The 11,773-nt window shown below is 38.6% G+C and overlaps 2 protein-coding genes across 2 annotated transcripts in view; both read right to left on the reverse strand.

Annotated features, from left to right (window-relative positions):
• LOC122931791 (zinc finger protein 271-like) overlaps positions 1 to 6,300 on the reverse strand; it is a 36,118-nt gene extending 29,818 nt beyond the window's left edge. Inside the window, exon 1 of the mRNA XM_044285851.1 lies at positions 6,241 to 6,300. Coding sequence (XP_044141786.1) covers positions 6,241 to 6,300 — 60 coding nt within the window. The remainder of the gene's footprint in view (positions 1 to 6,240) is intronic.
• LOC122931792 (gastrula zinc finger protein XlCGF71.1-like) lies at positions 6,300 to 9,944 on the reverse strand. Its single transcript, XM_044285852.1, has 3 exons — positions 9,857 to 9,944; positions 9,269 to 9,745; positions 6,300 to 6,427 (listed from the first exon to the last, which is right to left on the reverse strand). The coding sequence occupies exons 1-3, from the start codon at positions 9,942 to 9,944 to the stop codon at positions 6,300 to 6,302; spliced, it is 693 nt and encodes a 230-aa protein (XP_044141787.1).
• Between the last annotated feature and the right edge of the window lie 1,829 nt (positions 9,945 to 11,773).

Below are 11,773 nucleotides of genomic sequence, written 5' to 3' on the forward strand. Positions count from 1 at the left end.
GAAAAAATTAAAATACAGAAAACACTTTTTTCCCCCATAATAAATCCACATTTTTCCTGTCAATGGTGTAATCTGTGAATTGTGTGATCTGTGCTTCAACACCTTGTGTGGTTGTCAGGGCCAGATATAGGGAAAAAATGCAAATATAAATATAAACTACATCAGAAAACAGTGTCTGTACTGCAGTTTCCAATAATCTGGTGTGGTGCTCTGGCTCAGACATGTCCTTCAAGCAGGATATTTTGGATGCATGGTTACATTCTGGAGATTTCTGGGAGATTGCTTTGAGTCGAACCTTGCGCTCCTGTAATTCGCCCACGGGCTTCTGGTATTGCCCATACAGCCCAGGTAGGTTTAGTGTTAGGTCCCGAGCTACTTGAGAAACCTTGGTGCGGTGCTCAGGCTCAGACATGTCCTCCAAGCAGGATATGTTGGCTAATTCTCAATTTTACACCAGTACGAGGGTTAGTAAGACCGAAGAGTGCACCTGTCTTTGTTTTTGTTATATTATTTTTACTGTTTATCACATTCCCACATTTGCTATTCTCTGTAGGATGTCCATTATGGTACTTTTGGTCCGCTGCAGGCATCCTCCATTGTATGCATTTTTGCTTAGGACTGCCATTAGCAGCGGACCACAAGTGCAGGATCTGCCCCCGGTATAGATGCACCACTGCATATGAGGTTGAGCACTTCCTGCTTTTTAATACCACGCCAATTAGAAGTTTGTACTTCGAATTTTTGGGAGGTGTAGAAACTCCTAGTCTAAATGTGCCTTTATTTCCATCCACAGGCAGCATTCTGGTGCACATGTGAGGCCTGGGCTATATCAGCCAGTCTTGGGTGGGGCTCAGAGCTCTCTGCCTCCTCACATTGTATGCAAGGTCATATGCTGGAGATTACTGGTAAATTGCTTTGAGTCAGACCTTGCGCTCCTGTAATTTGCCTACGGGCTCCTGGTATTGCCCATACGGCCCAGGTAGGTTTAGCGTTAGGTCCCGAGCTACTTGAGAAACCTTGGCGCGGTGCTCGGGCTCAGACATGTCCTCCAAGCAGGATATGTTGGCTAATTTTCAATTTTACACCAGTACGAGGGTTAGTGAGACCGGAGAGTGCACCTGTCTTCGTTTTTGTTATATTATTTTTCCAATAATCTGGGCCTAATCTAGTGTCCATATTATGTCTTGTTCTGTCATATACTGTCCTGCATCCGAAAACGGTGTATTTAGCGGACAGTCAAAAACTCTGCGCCACATCTAGTGACAATACCATTATTATGAAGAAGGCGAGCACTAAGGGACAGGGAAGTGGGCGCGATGCTGATGGTGAATGCAAAGGCCGTGGCCCTGGGCGCAATGAAACTGTGGCTGCTGCCAGTCTCAAGAAGATGACGGTGGTGAACGGCAATCACTCGTTCACGAGGTGGATGATGATGAGACACAGTAGTGAATCACTGAGGTTGTGGTTAGGTCAAGACAGGAGGATGAGCAGAGTGAGGAAGTGGAAGAGGAGGTAGTGGATGATGAGGTCACTGACCCAACATGGGAAGGTGAAAAGGTGAGTGAGGACAGCAGTACAGAGGGGGAATGATCCACAGTACGGCAACAGGCTGGAAGAAGCAGAGGGGTTGCAAAAGGGAGAAGTCGGCCCACACTAAACAGGCCCGCAACCGTTACACACGAGCACCCTCATGCGTAAATCTACCTTGCCAAGGGGTAGGTGTTCCGCAGTATGGCGCTTTTTTCAGGAAAGTGCAGACGACAAAAGAGTGGTAGTTTGCAACCTGTGCCGTACCAAAATGAGCCAGGGCGTGAACACTTGCAACCTCACCACCACCAGCATGATTTGGCACATGGCATCAAAGCACCTTAATAAGTGGGTCAAACGCCTGGGTTCACAATCTGGGTCTGCGGGTCACACCACTGCCTCCTCTTCCCCTGTGTTACGCACTGCTCGCCAATCCCGTCTCAAAGGCGCTGGCCCGGATGCCCCTCGTCCTGCACCAACAACATCCACTTCGCTGTCCCAGTGCAGCGTCCATAATACAGTCATTTGGACCCAAGCACAAATACCCACCCACAGGTCATAGCACTACATTGCCAAATTTCAAAATTACTAGCCCTTGAAATGTTGCCATTTAGGCTTGTGGACACTGAGAACTTCCGCAGCCTGATGTCGGCGGACGTCCCTCAGTACGCAGTCCCCAGCCGCCACTATTTTTCACGGTATGCCGTGCCCTTCTTACACCAGCATGTGTCCCACAACATCACCTGTACTCTGACCAATGCAGTTTCTGGGAAGATCCACTTAACCACCCACGGACACATGGACAAGTGCTGGTGGCCAGGGATGCTACATTGGGTGAATGTTGTTGAGGCCGGGAGTAAGTCGTACCCTGGGATGGCACAGGTGCTACCCACGCACAGAATTGCGGGCCCTACGTCCATCATGGTCTCCGCCAGCAGCTATGTTACTGGCTACAACCACCACTTCTCCTCCTCCACCTTATCCGCCTCTATTTCTGTGATTTTATCAGTCATACACATGGATATGAGCTCCATGCTACACCGGTTCATTATACACCTCTTCTTGAATGGTCTTGTATGGAGATTTTCTCTCCTTGGATGTCACATTTAGTGACTTATGTTCCTGTGTTTATTTTTGCACTTTACCTCTTCAGCACTTGATTATTGATTATTAATCCTGCAGATCAGTCTATACCATTGTGTTCACATAAAGGTTTTTTGCACTGTAATATTTTTTCTATATGAACTTGTACCATGACACAGACATGACACCTTGATTAGATTTTATCAGTGCCTTGTGAGTTTTTTTTTTTTTAGGAGACTACTTATTTAATCAATCTAAAACCGGACAATCCTTGCTCTCTGTCTATCAGGGAGGTGCTGGTCTTTCATAAACTGCCAACACTATTGATCATTGAAACCTCTGCACTCTCTAAACTCACGTTCAATACATTTATATTGGTTTTTCACGTTTTAATGAACAAATCAGATAATAGATGGCTAATATTTTTAGTCACCAGACTTTTTCATGTCATCTGATTGCCCGGATAGTAAGATTTAAGGAAAGCATTGAGAATGAAATGTGGTCTTCTTGATTATCTATTGAAATTAACTGGCATATAGGTAATACATGGATAGCATTGGTATGGTAGAGCGGGAGCAGTACTGGCAGCCGCCTCACTAATTATAAATTTACTGTCCACCAACATATCCAAGTCTATTTTGGTGACAATCTTATAATGTATTTGCTATATAATATATAATGGGAGAATTGGTTTTCTTGACTCAAGTGGTTATCCTTTCATTTATTTGGATGAAACTTTACTTTAAATTTCTCCGCCCAAGAGTCCAAATGCCCCTGTAATATTATATTACCATACACTGTATTAATAACCTTACAGAGAACAGTATTGTCTGCAGATTTTAAAATTCTTCTCTCTAAGCTCCCTATAAATGTAATACTTACTGTATTAACAAATATAACCTAAACCTGACCTTTATAGCATCCTTCATGTATCTAAGACACAACCAGTCACCATGTGCTTTCAAGGCTATGATGATGCGCTGTGGTGTGTTGTGCATTCACAAGATTTAGACATTGCAAATATCCAGGAAAAAATGTCATATGGACTCCACATCCCATTAAAGTTTTGAATAATCCCTAACTGGTACATACACTCCAATAACCCCTGGGGAACATGGACATACATACACTTTGTACTGTCTACAATATGTGTTATGTGTACAGACCTGTATTATATAACTGTAGATACACAGATATCTCTAGTTAGGGGAGCAGATAACGGTATCTATAGAGAAAATGATGTGAAGGAGTTAATTACAGATTATTAGCCCTTTCAGTAAAAATCTTTCACAAAATGATTTTATTTTCGTCCATTGATGGCAGTCAGGATCGGTGATTGTCCGTGTTCCCGCCACAGTTACAGGTATGTACTATCACATGTATGGACACTGCGTGTACAATCACTTACACATTACTGTGCGGACAATCACCAGTCACTGCTGCCATCACTGAACCTCCAGGAAAGAGTTATTCCCATTGTAGGAATTCCCTCCCTCTTACTGGGTCTGATTCTAAGGTTCAGGGCAAGAAAAGAAATACAAGAAGAAGTGTAGAAAATGTGTATTGTAAACGGTGGGAAATCAGTGTCCAGTTATGATGGGAGTTATATGGAGATCTACATGGAGACATACACAAGAGACATTACAGACAGAGACACATTGTCCTTATACACAGCACAGATTACAATATCTTATAATTCCTTCCACTTACAGTCAGTTCAGTGACACTTACCAGACATGGAGCCTCCACACATTCAGGACTTGATCTCTAGTCAGTGTCTTCTCCTCAGCAAGTCAGTGATCCAAGTAAATTCCCTTGGTGAATTCTGGCTTTCTGAGACATGCTTGGATCTTTTATACCCCTTTGGTGGCTATAGCTATCTGCTCCTCCTCCTCCCCCGGGAGACGTCCAGTCCCACCTTCATAATCATGAAACTTTGTTCATAAGATCTGGATTCCCTCATTGCAACATAGAATGAAAAAATACTGGCCCCACCTTCTAATCAACCAGTTTAGCATTTTCTGGCCTCCTGAGATGATTCTTCATTTACACATTGTATTTCCAGGGTAGAGACCTATTGTTCACACTCCTATTAACATCTGTAAGAGATTCCTGGAATACTCCGAGAATCAGTGTAAACAATGAGCATTTTACATCCTGATGAGATTCATTCCATCCAGACCTACAATCTATAATTCACTCCCGATGTATAATTCACATATATGAAATACTCCATATTATATTCAGCAGTACAGATTATACGACTTTCATTATAAACCCTCTATGACAACTTGTTATAGGATTATTTATTATTTCTAGATATCAGGCCGATACGATTCAGTTATAAATTATGTATTACTGGGTCAGCTTTAATCAACCACACACATTTCATGATCAGATACATCCGCTTTTTTGTTATATATGACCCAATCTCTACATCATCTGCTCTGTAGTTCACTTTTAGCTATCACCATTATACAAGTTCAGACTGTCCTCACTGGGCTCCCAGATATCTGTGTCTTCATTTCCAGTTCTGAGAATGTAGACCTCTTCTGGTCATCTGCTTAAATTTCTCCTGACTGTGAGTATTCCTTCATTAGATGCCAGTTACACCACTGAGTCCATTTCACAACTTTTAGTCCATAGAACATATGAGGCTTCATAACAATTGATCGGCTAAGAGAAGAATGTCAGTTGCTCTTTTGTGAACTCTGGATTTATTGAGATTGAATGTAGAAAAAGGAAAAAACATGACAACCTGAAATAGAAATCCAAACTGGATGCTGCTTGTTACACCATTGCTTCATTAGAGATATTTCTGCTGCTGAGTAAGAAACAATCCGATTAAATTAAAAATTAAAGGGGTTATTCAGGTAAATGTAATGGTGACCTATCCTCAGCTGTTATAGGGAGACACCGCACTGACCGGAGCTCTGGTGAGCGCAGCGTTCAAGGAGCACCAGACTCTTTTAAAAGCTGATCGGTGGAGGTCACGGGTCTCAGACTTTCTCTGATCTGATATTGATGACCTAGCCTGAGGATGGGTCGTCAATACAAATTATCAGATAACTGAAATTCTAGAAGCGTAAATGATTATAATACTCTTAATTTAATGCTTTTAATTTCTAACATTCCAACTAAAATTATCATTTAGTCCAAACTACCTTTTTTTACACAGACAGGACATCACATATTAAACAGACAAATCTCAATTTGTGGATGTTTTAAAAGTCAGTCCAGTACGGATCGATGATAAGCATTTCCATTTTATCGAGAAGCTTATGAACGATCTAATATGAGGCAGAAAAGAGATTACAACTGCAAAAAAGGGGCTCATGTCTTTTAATATATCATGCTCAAGATTAGAGCGCCAGCCCCCCCCCCACCCCCCCAAAAAAAAGTTCTTATTCAGATGAAACCAAAGTCTTTCTTATTTGTTTTGGGCAAAGAGATGGAGAGGGAGAGAGGGTCAAATTTTGATAAATTTCTGTGCAGACTTTGAACTGTTTTCAATGAAACAAACGAAATGTCTCTTTTTATGGTTAAAATTCTTGTGACTGTGTTTAAATCAAGCAATTAAGTGTGGAACAGTCTAAAGTCCAAGCTGGGGACAAAGCATAGCCCTTTTACCAAGATCCTTATCTGCTCCACAATTAGAACTGTAGATGTTAATACAAGAATACTATCCATCATTTCTTGCAGATTTCTACAGCTTTTTCTTCTGGGATGGATATCTTCTTTTCTCCTCTTTCCTCTTGATAATTTCCTTTATGTTCAGTTTCTTGAGAGGACTCAATCAGTCTTATATTGTCAACAGCTTATAGCAAATGAAATGAACTTAAGAACATTTTTCCAAATATATTACCAATATTATATCATAATAATGATTAGGACCTAACCTGGGTAAGGTTTATTAACAAATAATTTTACAAATGCCTAGGAAGGCAATATGACCTATCTTGACCCAGGTGAAAATTAATACTTCACTTTTATTATTATATATGTTAAAATCTGAATTACTAAGTGAGTGCTCATTTTATTTACCTTTATTAACTATTTTACAAACCAGAAAATACTATATTAAAAATACAGTCAGTATGGGCAGCAATGGTGTGTACTATAGCTTGTAGGGCTACCTGTGGTCTGGCATTTAGATGGCCTTACGTGTATAAGGGGGTCATTAGCATCCCTCTGACAGTGGGTTAATGTCACCTGTTCCCCACTGCTTTACACTGCCATACTGACAACAACATTCAGTTGGCAACAGCCCTGCACTAAGTAATACGGCATTGCCCTGCATTACAAGTAATAGGGTGGGAGGTAGTGCACCCCTCCACGCCCCGTCATTGCCGTTTAACATCTTAATTCTTTAGTGGAGTGCTGACTGTATTTTTAATATAGTATTTTTTGGTTTGTAAAATAGGTAATAAAGGTAAATAAAATGAGCACTCATTTAGTAATTCAGATTTTAACATATATAATAATAAAAGTGAAGTATTAATTTTCACCTGGGTCAAGATAGGTCATATTGCCTTCCTAGGCATTTGTAAAACCAATATTATATCAGGGTGTCATCTTACGGAAAATTGTTAAAAAGGGAGTTAAATATGTAGATAGAAAAGAGACGACTTTGGAAGATTTGTTAAAACCAAATTTCTTCAGGAAGCCAAGAACTCAAAAAACCTGGCTAACCATAGAGGTTCAAGTTGCAATGTGAGCACCTATGCTCAGACAAGAGGAACTTTAATGCTTCTTATAATAATAAAGAAGGTGTATGACATTAAAGAATTTATCCGTTGTGTCAACAATCCAGCCGTTTTTAATATTTATTGTACTGATTGCAATAATTTATCTGTATGATGTAGAACCAGGAAACTAAACTAGAATTTCAGAACGTACAGCAGATATCAGTAAGAAACACAGAGCTACATCTGGCACAATCAACATTTCGTTTAAAAAAAAGCAAAAATTCCCTAACACTATTTTGCTTCTATGGCATGGAGTACAAAAACCAATGAGAGAAGATTATACAAAAACGTATTTAATCAGGAAGCATATTAGATCCATTGTTTAGATACACAGTTTTTTTACTGATTTAAATTACAAATCTGCTTTATTGTATATTATATTTGGGATCTTACTTATAAGTAATGGATTATCTGATTTATGGCCAAAATCACATTATAGTATCACTCACTTCAAATTCCACCAAACTTTTGAATTTGTCTCTGATGCAAGATGGGGATGTGGGCAGTAAGGCTGGTATGGTGATAGGTCTAAGTTGGTTTCAAAAGTGAAAAGTAAGCTCTGCATGATCTTAAAACTCGCAATCGGGAAAAAATGCCTTATATTATTTTTATGAATGTAACTAATAAGTAATTTTATTAAGCGTTGGAGAATCTGTTTCTTTTAACTATTTTTATGGCTGGTCAACAGACTCTATATGATCGATTTTTACAGGTGTCTTAAAATGAAGTGGAAGTATACAAATTTGGTATCTCTGTAACAATGCTCACCTATAGAATAAGGAGAACAGGTTAATTTCACCATATAGTCAAACATATAGTTTTTCCAGCTTCCCACTTTGTGTGAAGTAATAAATGGTGCCATTAGAAAGTACAACTTATCCTGTAGAAAACAAGCCCTCATATGATCATGTCAATGGAGAAATAAAAATATCATGCCTGTGGTAAAACAAAAAACAAAAAAAAAAAAATTTAAAATTACCTGGCTCTGAAGGGGTTACACTCAGGCTCGGGCTGGCCCACAGGGGTACAAGGGAATCCCCTGGTGGGCCCCTGAGCAAGGTGGGCCCCTAGTCTCCCACCCCCTGCACAAGTGGAACATAACACAGTAAACTTACTGCACTACATACATATATTCAATGTACAGCACCTCAACCAGCCTATTTTCATATAACAAACTTGCTAAATTATTTATTATATTTTAATGTATCCATATGGTGGGCCTCCAAAATAAATTTTACTGGTGGGCCCTAGGCATATCAGTCCGACACTGGTTACACTTACAATGAAAATGATGAGTATAATCTCATATTACATTGTCTTGTAAATGCCTTACTATTGTTTTACTATAATTAAATCAGTTAAAGGGAGTTTCCCACAGAGCTCTTTTAAAATTCAGTTGTTGTTAAGATCTTTGGACATCACAGCCAAGGGTGGACTCTCTGAGTGTAAAGAGACATTACTCTGTCAGAATTCACTCATTGTAAAATTTATTATAAAACAAGTTTGGCAGAAAAAGGAAAGAACACATCATAAGGTAGCAAGTCCTACAGTGGAGCTCCATACCTTCCACATTTCATATAATCTAAAAATTACAGTGGCTTCTGACCTGTCAGCTCTTTCATTTGCCGCAAGACCTGATTCTATACTACTGTTTCCTCATACTATACATACACATGGTTACTTCCTCGTGTAAATTTTTAAATGTTTTAAAAGATTTGATTTGTTATTAAATCCTTTTCCACAATCAGTACATGTAAATGGCTTCTCTCCTGTGTGAATTCTCTGATGTTGAGCAAGAATTGACTTCTCACTAAAACACTTCTCACATTCAGTACATGAATATGGCTTCTCTCCTGTGTGAATTCTCTGATGTCGTATAAGTATCGATTTCCGACTAAAACAATTATCACATTCTGAGCATGAAAATGGCTTTTCTCCTGTGTGAATTTTCTGATGTTCATCAAGATGTGATTTCTGACTAAAACACTTATCACATTCTGAGCATGAAAATGGCTTCTCTCCTGTGTGAGATCTCTGATGTTTAAAAATACCTGATTTATCAAAAAAACACTTCTCACATTCAGGACATGAAAACAGATTATCTCCTGTGTGAATTTTCCGATGTTGAGAAAGATGGGATTTCTGACGAAAACACTTATCACATTCTAGGCATGAAAATGGTTTCTCTCCTGTGTGAATTTTCTGATGATCTACAAGATATGCTTTTAGACTAAAACTCTTCTCACATTCAGGACATGAATAAGGCTTCTCTCCTGTGTGAATTCTCTGATGTCCAACAAGAAGTGATTTCAGACTAAAACACTTTTCACATTCTAGACAAGAATATGGCTTCTCTCCTGTGTGAATTCTCTGGTGTCTCACTACTGCTATTTTTGAAGTAAAATATTTCTCACATTCTGAGCATGAATATGGCTTTTCTCCTGTGTGAATTCTTAGATGTCGAACAAAATGTTCTTTTCTAATAAATGATTTCTCACATTCTGGACATTTAAACAACCTTTCACCTCGGTGAATTTTCTTAGATCTCTTTTCAAAAAGTTTACTATATTCAGATCTTGTCGACATTTCACACAGTCTATGTTCAGTACTATTACTGACAAGTTAAAATTGATTATCTTTTACTTTATAATAAGAAGAGAAAAGATAAGTCCAGTAGCCTCATATCCCGTCCTCACCTGGAGAAAGAAGAACATATTTATAAGATAAAAGGTCCTTATTTTCTTTGCAAATAAAATAATGAATGCTACCAATACATAAATATATGTAACCTGCTTCCGCACACTCATCACTGCTGACATCCCCTGACAAGGCTCCACATGTTATCTGTCATACATATGCATAAGAGCTCCATGCTACACCGGGTCATTACACACTTATGATTGAATGGTCTTGTATGGAGATTTTCTCTCCTTGGATATATTCAGAGACTTATGTCCCTCTATTTATTTTTGCACTTTAACTTTTTAGCACTTTGTTTGATCATTAACACTGCAGATCAGTCTATACCATTTGCTGGTTTAGCCCATGTGCTATGTAGCATTAACCCTGGGCTAAACCATTTTTTATTAGATTACTTATTAAATTAATTAATTAATAAAAAATTAATAGTGTATCTCTGTCTATTAGGGAGGTGCTGGTAGTTCATAAACTGGCAAAAATATTGATAATTGAAACTTCTGAACACTATTATTACATTTCTATTGGTTTTTCATGATTTACGAGGCAAATCTATTTATAGACAGCAAACATTTTCAGTCAACAGTAGTGATGAGAGAAAACAGTAAGAGTGTTGGCTTATTTTTCCACCTCTTCCACCTAGACCACCACATCCACAGCCTCCTCAACGTCCTATTGCACCCCCTGATTTTAATTTTTTATATATTTTATGCTATTTCAAGTCATTTCTCTACCCACATTTGTTTGCAGGACAATTGTACTACTCTTACCCCCATTTTGGATTGTTTTGCAGCCCTCTAGCCCTTTCAAAGACTTTTTTACAGCCATTTTTCAGCCCCAAATTTCGAGTCCCCATTGACTTCAATGGAATTTGTTGTTCGGGGTCAAGTTCAAAACCCGTACCAAACTTTGAATCAAAGTTCGGTTAAATCCTTTGAACTCGCTAGTCACTAGTCAACAGACCTTTTTTATGTCACCAGATTTTAGGAAAGCATGGAGAGTGAATTTTGGTCTACTTGCTTTATCTATTGATATTAACTGCATGGTTGCATATAGGAAAAACATAAATAGCATGGGTACACTAGAGCGGGAACAGCACTGGCAGCCACCTCCTGGTATTGATCAGACTGTCCACCAACTTATCCAAGTTCATTTCAGTGACAATCTTATAATGTATTTGCTATATAATATATAATGGAAGAATTTGTTGACCCAAGTGTTAATCTATTTATGTGCATAAAACTTTACTTGAAATTTATCCTTCCAAGAGTCCAAATCCCCCTGAAATAATATATTACCCTCCACTGTCTTAATTACCTTATAGAGTATTGTCTGCAAATTTTAAAATTCTTTGCTATAAGCTCCCTGTAAAGTCCATACTTATAATGTATAAACAAATATAATTTAAAATTTACCTTTATAGCATCCTACATATATCTACAATCAGTCACCATGTGCTTTCAAGATTATGATGATACGCTGTGGTGTGTTTTGAATTTATATCCTATGGACAATTCAAAAATCCATTAAAAAAACTGCCACATGGACCCCAAACTCCATTAAAGTTTTGAATAATCCCTATAAGGAGGCAACTATTTACCTCCATATTATATAATTACACATCAGAAGACTGCACACAAGTAGGACATGACTTTAATAAATCATTTATAGAAGTAATGACGGCACAAAATAACATGAAAAGGCAATGTTTTGTGATC

This window comes from Bufo gargarizans, chromosome 3 (genome assembly GCF_014858855.1).
Source record: "Bufo gargarizans isolate SCDJY-AF-19 chromosome 3, ASM1485885v1, whole genome shotgun sequence".
Taxonomy (NCBI): Eukaryota; Metazoa; Chordata; class Amphibia; order Anura; family Bufonidae; genus Bufo; species Bufo gargarizans.

Coding starts and splice junctions, on each gene's coding strand:
- LOC122931792 (XM_044285852.1), bottom strand. CDS start 9,944: ATGTCGACAAGATCTGAATATAGTAAACTTTTTGAAAAGAGATCTAAG. Junction 9,746..9,856: donor GTTGTTTAAATGTCCAGAAT/GTGAGAAATCAT, acceptor CTTCAAAAATAG/CAGTAGTGAGACACCAGAGA. Junction 6,428..9,268: donor GCCATTTTCATGCTCAGAAT/GTGATAATTGTT, acceptor ATTTGCTATAAG/CTGTTGACAATATAAGACTG.